Below are 19037 nucleotides of genomic sequence, written 5' to 3'. Positions count from 1 at the left end.
CCTTGATACGATTTGTCATCATTCTTATCTAATAGAAATGGTTATCCTTGATAACGAGATATTATCGCTTGAAAGTTGAAGAGGTCTAGCGGCTAGTCAATACTTAATTATCTCTGTTGTTAGGTCAAGATAGGTTAGGGTTATTTTTCCCTATCAATATGTATGCAAAAAAAAATATAATTTAAAGAGTGTATGAAATTAATTCAAAGGATAAAGAAGAGGAAGAATCATCCAATGTGGGAATTTGATAGAATTAGGTGTCTTGTAAAAAATTGATGAAGTTTTATGTAATTATTATTATTATTATTATTTTTAACGTGAAGTTTCATGTAATTAATCTGTTCATATATGTATGACACACAAATATAAATAAATAAAAATAGAGTTGTAATAAAGAGTTCAAAAGTGGGATGGAAATGACTTACCCAAAAGATATATATATTAAATATGTGTTAGGGTTAATAGGACAAACTCTCTTAAACTATAGAAAACACTTTTTTACATACTTTGAAACATATTATTGAAATTTTTTTTTTCCCCACAAAAAATATTAAATATGTGTTAAGGTTAATTGCACAAACATCCCTTGAACTATACAAATTTGTATATTAGCCTCCTGAAATGAACTCTCTCTTCAACTATTGAAATAAAAACAACACTTGCCTAAGTTTAGTTCCGCAAAACCCCCTAAATTATAGAAAATTAAACAGCATTTGTTTACACATTTTGAAAGACTACATTTGATATTTCTTTAACAAAATCAAACTTGACATTAATTGCACAAACCTCCTCTAAACTGTAAAAATTTGCACATTACCCTCCTGAAATAACATTAACTCCTTTAAACCATTGAAGTTTTCAAATGACATCAATCCTTTTAACTATTGTTATGTCGTCATTAAATGTGTTTTTAAATTAATAAATAAGAAGGTCATGGGTTCAAAATATAAAACAATGGCGAGCTCTTTTGAGCATCTAAGTCTTATATAGTGTTTGTTAGTGTTGATGATGGATTCTGCGCAACTCGAATTTGATCTGACTTTCTGAATAAAGAGAAGAAAAAGTGATCCTACAGGCACCGGTGTATTACCGGTGGAGTAAATTCCGACGAATAAGTCAGTGTGTGAAATAATCTCTTTAGAGGGAAAAAAAAAAAAAAAAAAATTGAGTTCAGATCTATTACATACCTTCAAACGTGGATTATCCCCCTTCTTTATAGGGCTTAGGTCAGGATGTAACGTAGAGTTATCGTCGTCTTAATCTCTTATGGTAATTATCTCAATCTTATGAGAAATAATGTGTTAATTTAACAACCTTTTCTTATCCACAAGATATTTAAATTATACATCTATCAATCTGAACTAAAAATTTAGAACATAAAATTGAATATACAAATTGACGAATCATTTATCACTCCAACAACATCATGACATTTAAAATTTTATTTGAATTAATCTATCTGAATTTATGAATTATGACAGACAAAATCAATAATAATAGTACTTAATAAATATGAAAAGAGTCCATAATATCCTCATTTTAATTTTGCCAAATATATATATATATTGCTTTCCTTTCCTCTATTTCTTTTATGATGTGTGGCTATATGGTGGATAAGTTTTGGGACACAAGGCCGTTATATTCCAGTACTCTCAACCAAATGAAAGCCTAGAGAGAGAGAGACTCCAATGGCGTCCACCGTCATCTCTCCACCGTTCACCGCATCATTTTCTTCTTCAACGTCTCTCTCATCGCACCCCAAAGCCTCTGTTTCTCCTCTCTATGTCCATTCCTTATCATCTTCCATACTCGGTTCAAGAATTACCGTCAACAGAACATCACCAACAACAAGAAGTTCTATGACCAAAAGCAGCACCAGAAATCGAAATGGAGTGAAATGCTCAGCTTCCTCTCCTTCTGTTCTTCCCTCTGCTCTCCTCTTTGACTGCGACGGCGTGCTCGTCGACACAGAAAAAGACGGCCACCGGATTTCTTTCAATGACACTTTCTCAGAAGTACACTCCACTCTCTCTTGATTTTTAATCATTCATTATCAGCTTCTCACTTTTCGAATTAATTTGATGTTTTATGAATTAGGTTTTTGTGTCTACCACTCTCTCTTGATTTTTGTTCATTTATTATCATGCTTATCACTTTTTGAATTAATTTCATAGAATTGGGTTTTTGTGTACACCACTCTCTCTTGATTTTTGTTCATTTATTAGTATCATGCTTATCACTTTTTGAATTAATTTCATGTTTTATGAATTGGGTTTTTGTGTTAAATGCCTTAATTTTCTAATGGATTGATCACATAATAAAATTGATTGCATAGAGGGAATTGGGTGTTACCTGGGATGTGGAGTTATATGGCGAATTGCTCAAAATTGGAGGTGGAAAAGAAAGGTACTCACTTTTCTAAAGAAGTACATAAGTAGTTCTTTTGAGTTATATAAGTTTTACAATGTGTAGTGGTTCCATTTTTGTTGTTGTTGTTGTTGTTGTTGTTGTTGTGGTTGTTGTTGGTAAAAAGTAGTATATTATGTAACTATTTGAGTTGCATTTGTTACTGGATTGATTTCAGCTCTTTTGTTAGTGAGGAATTTCGTGAGTTGCATTTGTTAGTGGTTGATTCCATTTCTTGTAGGATGACAGCCTACTTCAACAAGACGGGGTGGCCGGACAAAGCTCCAAAGAGCGAAGAAGAAAGGAAGGAATTTATAGCTGGACTTCACAAGCGAAAGACGGCGTTGTTCATGGCCCTTATTGAGAAAAAGTTGCTGCCTCTTCGGCCTGGCGTTGCAAAGTAAGCTGATGTTTGATCTTTTGCTTAGCTAAGCTGCGGTTTTGAGCTTGTGGTTGCTCTTATTTACTAGTAAATATTGGCCATTATTAGTCACCGCACCAATGTTTTCATTTCTGCACTTTGTGAAATGCAATGTTTGGAATAATGGCTGCCCTAAGATCATGAATTGATGGGATAATGAATGCAATAGCATTTTACTACTTATTTTTGAGAAAAGAACACTCCAAGTGCTGACTATTCTGGGAACTACATTTTGTTTTCATCCCATGAGTGGGTTTAGTCAAGTACACTCTTGTATATAGTGGTAACTCACTGTGATCCTGAATCCTTAGAAATTGAAACCCCTTTGGTGAATTCTTACAGATCCACCCCCCAAGGGAACTGAACATGACATTACTCAATCAAAGACATTTAAGTGAGCATAATTTAATTGTTTAATTGTTTCATTCACTTTTCTCTTTTGACTAATTAGCTTCCAGCCTTCCATTATGTCAAGAATTTTGGTGTTGAAGACATACGTAGGCATTCCTTTTCAATACTCCTTAGTGTTAATTGTATACTTGGTTAAGAAGCATCATCTTTGAAGTTTCCTTAGAGATGGCTTAGAATTCAGATACTCCTGATGGCTTTAATACATTTTATTATTTGAGAGGTATAAGGGTTAAGAAATGATTTGTTTTCAAAGTTACATTGGAGAAAGATCAGTAACCGAAGGCTTTTGAGGAATTAATTAATTAATTGACAACCCTTTAGCTCCTTGTAACAATTTACTCTCTTGATGTGAATAAAGTAAGTTACTATAATTACAAAAAGCTCTTTTAGGGTAAATGGTGAGTTGTCCAAAATAAATTATCAGAATCATGGAGTTACGCCTTTTAAGATGTTTTTTAAACTTCAACAGGTTGATTGATCAAGCTTTAGCAAAAGGAGTCAAAGTTGCTGTGTGCAGCACTTCTAATGAGAAGGCGGTATGCATAATCAGGTTCTAAAATGTTGATGCCATGTTCCCGTTGTGTACTGCTTTTTGACGATAATTTACATTGATTAACAACACAAACATGCTCTGCAAGACTTTTGATGCAGAAAAAATATAAGGTTCGTTTTAATTACAATTTATGTATCAGTGATGAAGCAACTGGCAAGTTAAATCAACGGATCTCATCTAATTTTTCTTATTCATCTTTCTATATGGCAATCCTCATCCTTACAGTAAAAATGCTTTGATCTTCTTATTTGTTTGAGCTAGTTTATTAAAAAAATTATCATATTAATCATCATATCTACTAATTGGTTTGATAAGTGGAATGTATCCGGTGATTTCAGGTCTCTGCAATAGTTTCATTCTTGCTGGGACCTGAGCGGGCAGAAAAAATCCAGATATTTGCAGGAGATGTTGTTCCTCGTAAAAAGCCTGATCCAGTAAACATTTTGTTCCACTTAGTATTTTTGCAGTCAGGAGGTGTTTTTAATAATATATGACTGTTATATCTTTTGATTTTGTTCATCACAATTGAATATTTTATTTTTCATTTTTTGTTTTTTCATTTTTCCTTTTGTCTTTTGTCAATCTCAAATATATGGCATCATGCTTTGAAAACCTTGCGAGTATGCTATATTTGCAATGGAATGGACTCATTTCAAATGCTATAAGAAAACAAAATATGCTTCTCTCATTTGCCAAGTAAAAAAGACATAATGCTTCCGATTCTTTGTGGTCTCATGGTGCCTCCAAATATGTACTCATTTTAAGAACCTCAAAAAATGTCCTCTCTGATTGGTGAAGAAACAAAGGACTGTTCTTGACTAAACTGAATTATTCCTGCTTGCAGGCCATTTATACATTAGCAGCCAGCACTCTGGGTGTTGAACCTTCAAGGTATTGCTATATTATGCTAAAAGTGATTATACATTCAATACTACTAACCAAAATGTGATTTTGGAGGTGCCACGTGCTTTGTGGATGAAATTGAGACATGAGTATGTATACGTGGTTTTAATAGATCATTTTGAAGTCCATCATTTTTTGGCTTTTACTTTTGTCACTGATAAAACGTGGGACTGTTGTAAAGAAAACAATATAATTCTTCACTTTTTACAGTTGTGTTGTAGTTGAGGACAGCGCAATAGGTCTTGCAGCCGCCAAAGCTGCTGGAATGAAGTGCATTGTGACAAAGAGTGGGTAAGTTATTTCCTCTGTTCTGTGAACATATTTTTTAATCGTTGGTAGCTGTTTCCTCTAGTCTATCAAAATGATCCTTTTTCAAATATAAGAGGCTTCCATTGTTTTGCTACAAATGCGGGTATAACTTGAATCTCAATGGATCTTGTTGCTTCGGGTGCCGAATGAGATTCAATACTATACTTTTCCTCGTCACCCGTATACTCCATTTTGGGTATAAAGGATGCAAAATTTGATGAGGATGACTAGAAACCAATCACCTATCATTAGAGAAACCAATGAGCCTTTCTTTCATGTTGTTTGGTTGACTAGAAAGGAAATGACAGGTATTTTATGTTTTGAACATGATACACTAAGAATTGAAAGGGCTTTATATCACATTAAATGGGATTTCTTCATAGAATTAAACAACAATGCACCTTATGTAATACACAAATATATAATGTTATGTACTTATGTGCCCTGTATGTACATGTATATAGTGTGTACATAAGGATACCTATGTATGAAAGGTGCTGCCCGGTTCTGGCAGAAGAATCTGAAAGAGAACTTCTCCCTTCCTTTCCTCTCCCTCTTCCCCTACCAAGCAGGGGAAACTCCTCGCTCCTTCACCTTTTCCTTCCCTTATCTTTCCTTCTCTCCATTCTTCCTCACAACCGGACAAAACAATATTCAATAGATGCTCGTTACCATGCACACATGGAAAACAAAAGCATTCAGATTTTCTAGATGACATTGGAAAGTCATTTGAATGAACTGAACTTCTTTTATCTCAAACCAAGTAAAAGATAAAAATATTAGCAGCGGTGTCTTCTCAAACTTGCAAAACACTTTGCACGGGCGGGGCACCCTGGACTACCACCATTACAGCATCTGTTTACCCTGAAAGATGTGGTGATAACATGCGATTATACCTAACCCTGTTTCCCTTGGAATCAGTATCTTATAGAACTTTTATGACACTTGTCTTCATAATTGAGTAAGGAATTTGTTATGAAGAGAGAACTTTCTTATGCTGCAAACATTACATGTGTAGGCCTCTCCTAAAACCACTTTCTGGATCTTTTTGTGGTAGCACCAAATTGCAAATTAAACGTCATATATTGCCACTAACTTTTTGAATCATACATAACATTGCTTCATTGCATGTATATCAGTGAGGTGGAAGTACGTTTTGTCCGTGATTATTTGGAAGGACGTGTGAATCATTTAAAACATAATCTTTCTCTGTTGAAAATCCACTAAAAAAATTCATGAGATAAGCTTCCTTTTGGTTTAACATGCATTGCTCTATCCCACTCATTCATTCTTCAAGTTTACGTCTTTCTACTACCGGCAACAGTGTAGTTGAACTGCTGTCAGCACTTGCATATGTTGTCTTGAGATTCATCATCAGTTTATTCTTTTTCACTGCAATTATTGTGATGTAGAACAATCTTAATGATTGACTCAATTTCTGGTTGCAGTTACACAGCCGACGAGGACTTCCTAAACGCGGATGCAGTTTTTGATTGCATTGGAGACCCTCCCGAGGAACGTTTTGACCTCGCATTCTGTGGAAGTCTTCTCGAGAAGCAGTGTGTTAGTTAAGCAAATGTAAGTTGTAATAACTGTGAACCTCTAGTTCAATTTAATATGTTCTTCCCATTCTATGGAGATCACCCCCGAATGTCATGTTAGGAATAAGAGATCAGAGCTGTCAATTTCCTAGTTTAGCCAATTCGGTTAATATTTATATTATTGTATATTGATTCTTGCATAGGGTTGAAGCCCATTTGCATGAATTTTTATTTCTGCAGAATGGTAGATATTGTAAAGCTTTATTGCTCAGAAACTTGACTTGCTGGATTCATTTTTCTTACACAACAAACCTCTTAAGTGAAATTTTTTTGAAACAAACAAAGTTAAGACTGTAATTTATCGGATTGTATATGCTTTGTTAGTCGGATTCAGTTTGAAACTGTGATTTTCAATTCGTTGCCAAAATGGTGTCGAAAACAGTATTTAACAGGTACAGAATTTAGGAAATCAACATGAATACAAGATTGTAGAAAAACATTAATTTTGTTTTTTTGAAGAAAGCATTAGAGTGCAATTAAATTGAGAATGCAACACTACGTCATTAATGGCGGCCAAAACGTGTTTTTTGTTTTGGGTCAGGTGATGTAACAATTTTCTTTTAGGTTGGATAGTGTAGCAGTTTTTTTTAGGAAAAACGTATTTGGTAAAAAAAAAAAGTTTTGTTTTGTACTCCATCATTTCATAAATAGTGGCCAAAAGTCAAAACACCGATTTGGCATTTTAATATGTTTTCGCGCCATAGCAACGAATAGGCGGTGAATGGTAAAATGATTTATTTTAAATCAATCATTATATTTTTCAAACTTGCAATATTTTTTTACCAAATATGTTTTCATGTTTTTACTTCTAAATTTTGTAAAATAAACGGAGTTTTATAAAAAAAAATGCTTCAAAATACTTATTTTATTTTGAGTTAAAACAAAAAAATTCAAAAATAAAAGGCTATCAAATAGGTCGAAAGTTCTGGTGGTGGTTGATTTGGGCCTCTTCATGGGTGTTAAATAGGTGGTCAAAGGTGGCCTGTTACCAAATGGAGAGGAATAAAGGTTTGGAAGTGGCCTCGGCTGTTTCTACAATTGGATTGGACCTTTCTCGGCCCATAAAAAAAGTGATCAAAGATCATAACAGGAAATTAAGACATAAGTCCCAGTTTGGTTGGAAAGAAATGCAATGAGAAAAGAAAGGAAATTAATTAATGTGACTTTTTGTGTTTGGTAAAAATTTTAGAAGGAAATGGAAGGATTTGGAGGGGTATATTAAAATTTAAAGAGCTGGTTTTGCTTTTATACTCCAAAAATGGGAAGAAAGGGGGAGGAAAGTAAATGTCAACTTTGCCTTTGTTTTTTTTTTAATTGAAGACACTGTAAAAATTATATGATAACACGGGTCTCAATTGTAGCTTTAGATTCAACCATCCAAAGGAGAGTCATGTTCTTTTTTCTTCCCATAATCCTTCATTTTCTCATTTAAAATGCAGTGAAGAGATGTATTTGAAACTAAACTTCACACATGTATCCTAAATCTCTCTCTTCCAACACACTCAACGACAATCACACTAGATAACCTAGGTAGCAACAACCCTTGAAATTACTCCGTCTCTAACCTACATCCTGAATTTTGGGGTAACTACCCTATGCAAGATGAAAACAAGTACCATAAAAGTAGAATAGAACTGCAACACATAATGACACACACATACATTGCAAGTTTAATCAAATAATAAAGGAGATTGACAAAGAAAGCAATCCACATTCTTCCTTAGCTGTAAGTAACCAAAATTCAGCATTTTGTATCAAAAAGAAAATGGTAAGAGATCCATGGGTAGTCCATATCACTCTAATCTCTAAAATCTGAAAAACTCTGTTTCATGTAAAACACTAAAATTTACTCTTTTCTACTAAAATAAATTAGTGCATTATATATCATGGTTATTTACTTGTTCAAAAATTAAGTTTTACCTAAACCATATTAGGCCTTTGTGGCAACAGAAGATTGTAGAATTTATCATGCAAGAAGAAATGCTTTCCCTTGCTATCAACAGCTTTTTTCCACCCAACCCATCCGCCATTTACAATTTTCTTAAGCTCATCATTGCCCGTGTAGTGAGGATCAAGAATGAGAAATGCACAATCTCCGCTTGCTTCATTGTAATCAACTCCCAAAAGGGTATAAGCAAGAACTCCACCACCTGCACATACAAACCTAGTGATAAGCCTCTTTGAATTGTACCGGTCTTTTTTTGATTGTTTTGCTTTTTCATTAAACAAAATAGAGACGACATCCAAGGCACTTTGAAGGGAGATACTACTTTAAAGAAAAGCTACAGAAAGACATATGGGATAAAAGAGCAAATTGCATCCTACTGACCAATCATAACCGGTGTTCCCTGGTTCTCAAAATGCAAGGCCAGCTCTCGACATTTTTCAGGAAGCTCGGCTCCAGATCTCACATTTATGACTTTGCAGCTGACCTGTTCAACCCAGCCAGTGATTATTTCATTGCAACAAAAGTACAAATGTACATGAGTAGCACACCATTGGCACTATTTAGATAATATCCTTGTATAGAAAAAGAAGAAGTTTATCCATATTTACATAAACATGCATCATAGTTGCAAAGACTCAGTAAAATAAATATCTTTTAAAAAGTTGGAAGTTTACATAGCATGAAGACAGTAAGGTGTTTAAAGCATTATGGTTTAAATTAACATTTTATCTCACACATTTATCCATATATATACAATTGGCAATTAAAATTATGAATGACACATTTTAAATGAGAACGGCATACTTACACCTAGAAGTTTGTCTAAAACAAAGCTTAATTCAATGGCACCAATCCATTCACGTGACCCCATAAATGAAGGGTCCTTATCGCCAATCTCTACCAACGACTGCTGTATTTCCCTGAATAAAAAGCACTCTGTTTGTAAGACCAGCCATATGACGTTAACAATTGCAAAGCACAACTTTAAATACTATGGTCATCACTATGTAACCGCAAATGCAGTTGCTTATGTAAAGCTCAAAAGTTGAAACAAGAAAAAATCCTCCGTCTGCTTAGGTAGTGCAGAATTTGATTTGGAAAGGACAAAAATAAATTTCAACACAAAGGTCGTGGCAGTTATGACGTGTTAAAGGTGATCATCAGTACCTGTGTGAAGGAACATCAATGGAGGCGTAATGTTGGAGTCTAAACCATGAAATGATAGTTTGCAGAGAGCGGTAAGCACAGCCCCAGCCCTAGCAAGTGAAACACAAATAACCAACTGAGAAGAACTGCAAAGGTAAATAATCTGGATGACTAAGGTATTTGATTGCAATAGCATATGTTAATTTTAAAAAACATTGTTAAATAAATCCAATAATACCTTACAATCATGAATTAAGTAAACTTCATTTAATTTACCAAAAAACATATATTATTGAAAACTGAAGCAGATATAATCACCAAGCAATAGCTTGAGTGGTATCTCCTCCACTTCTAATTTCCAAGGGGTCACAGGTCCAAGTCCCAATTGGGACAAAGTGAGTGAAAGAGAGACTGTGGATCTAATGTATCAGGGGATAAAAAAAGCCTTTAAAACTAAAAGACAAAAATAAATAAATAAATATAATAAATATATGTCAAAGCTAGAACTAAGCTACTAGGATAACCGCATTTTCAAAATAATTATAATGTAAAAATATATATATTTGGGCACGTAAAAAAGACCCCTTCAAAAATTTTGGAACACACGAATTCCCCTAGCCAGATATCCATTTCCCTGTCAAACACAATAAATTCAACTCAATCCAGGAAGTCAGATCAAATTATCTTAAACAAAAGACGGATTTTATGAATAATTTGTGAAATTCTAAATAAGCCTTGGGAATCTTACTTTGCCTAACCAGCAATAGTAACGTTTGCATTGAACAAAAATGCTGGTAAAACCCAATAGACATAGCATATCTCTTTTTCTAACAGCATTCTCCAACCGAAGTGTGTGGAATTTTGTAAAAGGAATGTGAAACATATGAACTGAAATTTTCACCAATCCCTTGTCGATTGGAACCAGCAAGGCAGCATTATAAAAAAGGAACTACTACGCTATGAAAGGGACAGTCATAGAACTAAACTTGAAATCAAGAATCTGAAATGCAAGCTGAGTTTCAATATCCACAATACTAAAATTTTTGCAAGCTGAGTTTCAATATCCACAATACTAAAATTTTCCTTCAAAAATAAGATCCCCATGACAAATAAAAGTCTGAACTGTAGGCTACAGAGAAAGCCTTCCAAATACATCTGTAAGGCTTGAAAGCCAACTGAAGGTGAAACTACTTGAACGATATTGTGAGGAAAAGATTATGAGAAACTACTTGCAAATAATTAATTTTTTTCTACTTCCTATACATTACAGTACAAAACAGTACAACAGAAGCATACGACTAACAAAAGCTTCTAATGAACTAATGAAACTTAATTTATAGACTATACCATATAGTCATCATAAATAGAAATAACTAATAATTTTAAAATCAGAAGCCAAAAACTAACTCTTTTTTAAGATGTCACAATATATAAAACTACTAAAAGGGAGAAATTCTCTTACCGAGTCATCAAATCCATCTTGAAGGTAATGATGGTACTCATAAGAACCTTGAATAAGAGAGACTAGCCCCCCAGAAGCTGTGCAATAAATCATGATTTTCAGTGCAAGTGGAACTAAGAGAAATCAGGAAAAGAAAAGGAAAAATCAAGAGGTCTACAGTAACCACTAACCTCCACTGCTTGGAATTCCAAGATGTACATCCTTGAGCAAAGGGGAACCTGATATATTAACATAGATTTGTCAACACATTTAGTGCACAAAACTCATGCATGCACAAAAAACCACGGATTACACAAAATGTAGCCTATTTGAAATTGAATGGTTACCCCTTCGTGTGGAGTTGCTCCTTGCACTATCCTTTGTTATAGATAAATTAATGGCATTGGCAATTCTTAGGAGAGGACGATCGAAAGGTAATCCCAGCCTCAAATGCAGAGATTTTCTGATTTCAACTGCAGATAGATTCTATTAATTTATCAGAAGTTTCAAAAACTGTTGCATAGTACGGATCAACAAAATATGAGTATTACATCAAACTATAAGTTAGGAAGCGTCCATAATGGCAGCTGGCATGGCAATGTCACAACAGACAAAATTTGCCAGCATTTTGAGTCCCCTAATGAGACGTATTAAAATACTAAAACTCGGACCAGTACCCTCAACTGGTGTGGGGAGACGATACACTCTTTCGCTTCATTTATAATGCAATTCATCTACAAATATTTACATGCATCAAACATTTAATACAGGTTAAGAATTGATTTTACATTGGCAATTATTTTGTGTAAGAAACTGAACAACCAGGGCATAAATATATGTATATTATTATTAATTAATCATTTCATACAAACCCCTAAATCACGCTCTTCAATAATTCAATCTTGACTTGCAATTTGCGCATTATCCTTTAGGAGGGAAATAAATAATATCTAATTCTACATCATTGAACAACTCCGTATGAGGAACTATTGTACATTACCCACCGTAGCCTATCCAGAACAAATACTAGAGAGAAAACTAACATTTAGCATTATTCTTACACAAGAAATTTGAAAGTGTAACAGAAATACATTTCATTAGGACAAATGCTGTATGTTGGCATATTCCTAATCAGAACTTGGTCATAAATAAAGTCCAAGTCATTAATTAGCTTGATTATTTGATTAGATGTAATTAAAGATTTAAGTATGAAGATGCTAGAGTCTTGGAGAGGGCGGTCAGTGGGCAGCCGAGTTAGAGAAGCATGGAGGGTAACTCCTCTTTGTTTATGGTGGGGGCTGTGGCGTGAGAGGAATAGGAGGTCCTTCGAAGGCGAGGAATCTCTTGTTTGGGCTATTAAATTGAATATTTTGCACTCTCTTTTCTCTTTTCTTTTGGGTTAATGGGAAAAGTTGTTCATCTACTGATAACCTTTTGAATTTTGTTGACAACTTGAAGTTGTAGTGGCGCCTACGGCGTCCTTTGCTTTGCTGGTACTGGGATTGCTCCCCGTTTGAGTGTTTTAATGTTACTTTATGCTTACTCAACAAAAAAAAAAAAAAGAATTTAAGCACGAAGATCAAAGTAAAATTGCAAAGGTGAATTATTTCAAGAATTTTGATCAACTTGAATTTCACATAATGAATGATAAGTCTAACAAGTGAACCCTACGTATAGATTGGATAATAACTAGTTGATTCCTACGGATTTAGATCAATCCACTTTTGATATGTTTATAAATTTGAAAACGTGTTTTTATTGGATTTTTTTTTTGCAAATAAATTCATGTGAGGTTGTGAATGACCTAGCCAAAACATGGAACTATGGAAGGACTTAAAGTTATCTCGCACGTCGCTGCGTTGGGAGTAGGACCTAACATGCCTAGGTGTACAAGCAATCCACATGGCATATGCTTAGGTGTCGTTTGATAATATAATTCAACACTTAATTCTGAATAGATTAAATGATTATCCAATTGGTCAGCACTTAATTCTAAACAAATTAAGTGATTATCCAATTAAGTGCGTTTGATAACACAAAATGAATATCACTTAAAAGAATAAGTGCAACTTAAAATGTGGTGAAATTTTAAGTGACGGTGCACTTATTACTAAATGTTGAACACTAAAAATTCAAAAATATATCATAAAATTCTCAATTTGCAATTACCAGTTAAAACTTCAGCTCCTAAAATTTTCAATACTTAATAATCAATTTTAGCAAACAAAACCTTAGTGAATATAGTTGAATTCCACACTACTACAAAAATGTTTCTGTTAAAAGCCGTATCATTCAGCATTCTTCAAAGTTAACAAATATGTGGCCTGAGAAGTATTTTAAGCCTAAAAGAATGTTTGCTTTCACCTTGCTTGATTTCTGTCTCCCCATAATTGAGTTCATAGACGACCGTTATTGGATGCAAAATCCCAGGAGGACTGAAGTGGTAAGGATGCAGCTGCAAAAGCAATGAAGGTTGTAGTTATTTGCAGGTAATCAATATAACAATTGTCTCATGACCAAGAAAGGAATTAAGAATTTCCTGGAGTAAAATACATACAGGTAATTTGAGAAAAATAGAATATTCACAAAATATTATAAACTTAGGCAAATAGAATAAGATATTTTGGGAAATCAATAACACAATCTCATGAATTCATAGATGAAGCATATTGAAGAGGATATCCTGTGGAAGTATTTGTGGCCATGGCACACATGTAAAGTTTTTTATTTTGTTTTTACTTTGAGGGCAAATATAAGCAGTACTAATTAAATTTACAGTGCCCAAAGATCATTTTCTCATTTTTCTTGTTATTTAATCTCCTAACATCCTTGTTACTGTATGAAGTATCTAGGCTGCAGTGTTCATTGCATATGTCTTGTTATTTGCACACCTTTGTCAAGGCCTAAGAGAAGGCAGGATTTTGAAGCAGACTTTATTGAGAAAGATAGCATTTAATTTGACAATGTATTAAGTCCTGAAACTTGTAAAAGAATACAAAGGTTTGAAAAGTAAAGTTATCTTCCTTTTCACTCAATGAATGCATACAACTTGGCGCATTTGGTTTGACATGTTCTTATGGGACACGATGCTAGGCAGCAAAGAGATTACATTTTGTGAATAAGAGTGTCTGAAATGCAGAAGTTTAGTATGTATGTGTGAATATTAGGCCATAACCAACAAGCCTGTGGCCTAGCGGTACAAGGCTCCTACTTCCCAAAGGGAGGTCAGGAGTTCGAACCTCAATGGAGGCAGTGTGTGTGAGTCCCAACTAGGAAAAAAATATACATATATAAGGCCATAGGAGTAAACGATATGGACATTGAGTAATACGCATGTTGGACAGCTAAGAAACAATATTTTCACCTAATACACGCACATATAATATTGATGTATATTAGTCTATATATATTAATATGTATGCATACGTGTGTGATGTGTCTCACTGCAATATTCTCCTTGCTATTAATTTTCATTTTTCACGGATGCTACATCCATAATAAAATAAGACATAAAAAGAGGTCATCCTACCTGTGGATGATGTGTTAAGAGGTAGGGCAAGATTGTATTCTTCATTGTACATAACTGGTCAACTAATCCAGGGATAATTAACTTTGAGGCTGCATATGACAGTGGAAGATCCTTTGCCGAATAGCAAAGCACTTCTAGCTTGTAATCTACAACCAAAAGTTTGGCATCTTCCAAAGCTGAAAGAACAGGTGTTAATTACTGTAAATATGAGTTGAAGATCTGGAGCCTATGAAAAGGCATGATCAAGAATGTTATTTACATATGGTGAATACGTATAAAAGAAAGAAGGAAGTTATCTAAGAATGAAATTATACCTGGAAAAAATTTCGCAATAGGTGCAGCAGATTTTGAAGGATTCCCTGACCTATTAAGTAGGATAGTTACTTGGATTTTATCTGCACTCTAAGCAAAGAAACTTTCAAAATGTTGCTCACAGAGAGTCATTTAAAAATGGATCAAATAAATTATAAGACAATAATCAAGGTAGTCAAATTCTCAACAAAAACTCAAATAAACAAGTCAATGTCTCTAGATAGATTATATGAAACTTACCTCCTCCATAGAAGTAAACGATGAGTTATCATTACTTTTTGAACAAAAATATGAACATGGTAAGGATTTGGCATCAGATTCTTGAGCAGTTTTAATTAACTGCCAAGCATTTGAGAGATTTGTCTGGAAATCCAATTCCACACCACGAAGTATGACAGGCCGAGGTACTTCAGTTAAGGATTCATTTAAGGTTTCTACAATGTATGTGACTTGTGGATCTCTAAGCTTAGCAGCAATGGCATCAGTTGCCTGCAAACAAAAATTCTCCGCATCTGAAAACACCAATGAGTTAATCAAAACTGGAAACATTGGTCTTATGGATTATATGCAGATAAGTATTTCAGAAATTTTCACCAATAGCCAGAAATTGTAAGTATGGTATTACTAATCCAGAAAATCATTGTAAACCCCGTTACGAAAATAAGCCTAAAAACAAATTCTCAAACATAAAAGCACTTCAGTTGAATATTTAACATTACTCAAAAGTATAATAAATATCTCGTATCCATTATATTTTTAACAGCGGAACACAAAAGGCTTGTTTACAAAATAACTTAATATTACCGAAGGCTATAGCCTAGTGGTACTTCCTCACCTTCCAAATTAAAAGGTCGAGAGTTCAAGTCCCCATAGGTTAATTTATGACTATATAAACTAAAGAAGTCAAGGATGCGTCAGTTCACATTATAATTAATAATTTAAACCATCTAGTCTGTGTAAGTTATAAGAATTGGGACTGGGAATGATTTTACTTTATTCACAGACCCTTGGATTGGTGGTCAATCTCTAATTTCTACATTTGGACATAGAGTTGTTAGACAGTTTGGTCTTAGGAGGACTGCCTCTCTCTCTCTACCATCATTCACTTGGGTACATGGTCTAAACCTCAACATGTCGATGAGGAGGCTTGGAACTTGATATCTGCTGTTCCTATCTCCCAGAGAGGTGATGCTATTTGTTGGGCTAAGGGATGTTGCAATTTTCAAAATGTATGGGAATGCATCAGAACTAAGAATTGCAGAGTTCCTTGGGAAACACTTGTATGGAATAAAGGCAGGCCACGAGCTTCCCTCACCACTCACCTGGCCATAATGAACAAAATCCCTTCCTTAGTGAATCTGCAAAAGCGAGGAATTCAATTGGCTGCTGTATGTCACAACTGTCCAAGGCACTTAGACACGGTTGATCATCTGTTCTGGTCCTGCCCTTTTGCTGTGGAAATTTGGAGATGGTTGTCTGACTTTGCTGGATGGAATCTACCAGATCTTAGTACCTTTGATCAATTTGTGGATTGGTGTACTGTGTCCTTCAGAACAAGTTCCACTAAAAATGCTGTTTCAAGATACTTTTTCACTACTGCCATTTGGAGCATTTGGAAAGCCAGAAACCAGAAATTACATCATGATTCCAGTGCATCTGATGTGGATACTGCCAGAGCAATGGCTTATGAAGTCTTGGACTCGGCTGCCATTTCTTAGTCAATTGGAATGCCTTGTAACTGGAAGTTATTTGACTGTTTATTTTCTCCTTACTGGAAATGGGTATTTTTCATTTCCAGTTTATGTATAGTAGGGGTTGCCCTCACTTCAATCCTTGTACTTCACTGTTTTTCTTTCTTAATACTAAAACACATTTAGGAAAGAAAAAAAATATGCTCAAGTTTGCAACTTTCTGCTTTTATAGTCATCCATTAGTAGCCACCAGCCCATGTCTGCTAGTCTCAACTCTCAAATCTAATTTCTAATTGAGTGTATCTAACATTATTTTTTCATGAAAAACAGATGTATTGGCATCATCATCTGCATATACTACTCTAACCCTACAAAGCAATTCTACAAGACATTTATGCTCTCAGCAAGCGACTACAGTGTGCCACTCACATGGGTTCTTTGGAAGCACTAAAGTTTTCTTTATTATGTATAAAATTGTGATTTTTTTATTATTATTATTATTTTTTTTTTTTTTGGGTATTACAAGGTAAGAGTATTTCTTATTTGTTTTGGAATTATGGTATTTGAATAGTAGAAGAGATTCAGCTTCAAAATAAAGAGTTCAACCACAAATGCATTTTACAGGAAAAAAGGAGTTCTGCCACAAACACACTTCACCTAAACCAAACATCAATTCACTCCCTAAGACGTGGGACTAGTATCACTAGACATGCATGACATCTCTCAAAATAAACTACACAGTCCTCTGGTTGATCTTCCAACAAGAATGGAAGAATAATTATAGAATGAAGCATTAGTTTCATACACACAATAGTTTATTGTAATGGCAGATAACCTGAAAATCCAAAACTCAACATAAAACATCAGCTTTATTGTAATTCAAACATTGAAGGGCTGCAATTCCTAGAATGTGATAACTGAAATGTGTGTGTGATATGATTGAGTGGCATTTTAAGTAGCAATTGCACCCAAAACTTAATCAGTGCAGATTAAAAGCCAATGAAAAAGCAAGCCTCAACAACATTTGCATATTAACAAATTCAAATCACAGAATTCCATGAAATGCAAATAAATTGAGCTCAAATGATGACACCAAGAAAACAAAATACCTTTGAGACTGTTTACAGAATAATATAAAGGCAACTTAATCGGAAGCTCGCATCGAAGCATACAACCTCTCTCCCACACATACTTCTCAGCATTTTCTTCATACACAACATCCGAAACAGCCCCAATCTTACTCGAATTCCCTGATCTCGATACAAAAAACCGAACTTCTCCAACATTCGAATCCAAAACGGCTCCAATTAAACTCTGATCTCCCAATTTTCCCCCATTATCATCACCCTCAAGAAACTCCCTCAATTTCCGAGAAGCATCAATAGCCTCACCAGCAATTCGTTCCAAATTCAAATTATTTCCAACAATTAGCGCTCCGATAACAGTAAAACCTCTTGGTAGCAGTGTTCGAAGATCATCTGCTCATAAATTATTCAACTGAATTAATTATACAATCCAAAGATACACCAACACAGACATATATGTATGTATAGATGCTTATAGTATATGGGATTATTGAGATGGTTTGAATGAAGATTACCTGATTCTTTGGAGTGATCTGGAGAGAGAGGATTGGATGGGAGGGTGTGGATGCATCTGAAGGTGGAGAGGATTGTGAAGGGAGGGAAAAAATGTGATCCGATGAGCCATTGAAGGCCTGGTTCGTTCTTGATGATCACAAGCCTACGACACAGGACTCTGATGCTTGATTTCCCGTTTTCGTTATCCATGAATGAGTGAGAAGAGTAATCTCTTCTTCTGCTATGAATCGAGTGAAGTGAAGCTTCTGGGTTCGATGCTGCGTTTCGCAGGATTTCAATTTAATGCGAGGTGTTTGGGCACGGGGATATGCAATCCGATTCGAGGATAATAATTTATATTAAGTCATGTTATAATTCAATTTTATTTAAATACTATTTTACCTTAAATAAAATATTATTTTACTTTAATTTTTTTAAAAATTATTAAATAATATAAATACTTACCAACTGTTTGGCTCAAAGTGTGCCCAGAGTATATTTTTAGTTTGAGTAATGATAAGCAACTGGAAAGAGAAAACGAGAAAACTTTTTAAATCTGATTTGGTTAAGCCACGTCAAAATTAGAAAAGAAAAAGTCCTCTTTTATATGGTATAAATGAAAAGAAAAAAAAAATAAAAAAAAAAATATGGTATTTTCTCTTTCCCGCACAAATAGAAAACTAAAAACTCTCTAAAATTAGATATATATAACACTTCTCATGTATCACCTTTTGTAAAATTACTCTAGACCCCTACTTTTTCTCTAAAAGACAAACTTTAATAGGA

At 34.4% G+C, this 19037-nt stretch overlaps 2 protein-coding genes across 2 annotated transcripts; one reads left to right on the top strand and one right to left on the bottom strand.

Annotated features, from left to right (window-relative positions):
- The first annotated feature begins 1594 nt into the window (after window positions 1-1594).
- LOC132303823 (CBBY-like protein) lies at window positions 1595-6819 on the top strand. The gene is made up of 8 exons (XM_059801254.1): window positions 1595-2015; window positions 2336-2406; window positions 2648-2806; window positions 3708-3774; window positions 4130-4225; window positions 4636-4682; window positions 4905-4985; window positions 6452-6819. The coding sequence occupies exons 1-8, from the start codon at window positions 1689-1691 to the stop codon at window positions 6573-6575; spliced, it is 972 nt and encodes a 323-aa protein (XP_059657237.1). The 5' UTR covers window positions 1595-1688; the 3' UTR covers window positions 6576-6819.
- Window positions 6820-8239: 1420 nt separating this feature from the next.
- On the bottom strand, window positions 8240-18574 carry LOC132303822 (probable Ufm1-specific protease). Its single transcript, XM_059801253.1, has 13 exons — window positions 18272-18574; window positions 17781-18149; window positions 15221-15492; window positions 14983-15070; window positions 14669-14844; window positions 13504-13594; window positions 11487-11612; window positions 11331-11378; window positions 11161-11237; window positions 9720-9808; window positions 9361-9472; window positions 8934-9036; window positions 8240-8754 (listed from the first exon to the last, which is right to left on the bottom strand). The coding sequence occupies exons 1-13, from the start codon at window positions 18459-18461 to the stop codon at window positions 8525-8527; spliced, it is 1971 nt and encodes a 656-aa protein (XP_059657236.1). The 5' UTR covers window positions 18462-18574; the 3' UTR covers window positions 8240-8524.
- Between the last annotated feature and the right edge of the window lie 463 nt (window positions 18575-19037).

This window comes from Cornus florida, unplaced genomic scaffold (assembly GCF_030987335.1).
Source record: "Cornus florida cultivar Cherokee Brave unplaced genomic scaffold, ASM3098733v1 CherokeeBrave_3.0.0_Hap2_Chr04, whole genome shotgun sequence".
In the NCBI taxonomy this organism is placed as follows: domain Eukaryota; kingdom Viridiplantae; phylum Streptophyta; class Magnoliopsida; order Cornales; family Cornaceae; genus Cornus; species Cornus florida.
Note: the sequence above shows the minus strand (reverse complement) of the source record. Positions and strands in the feature narration are given on the sequence as shown.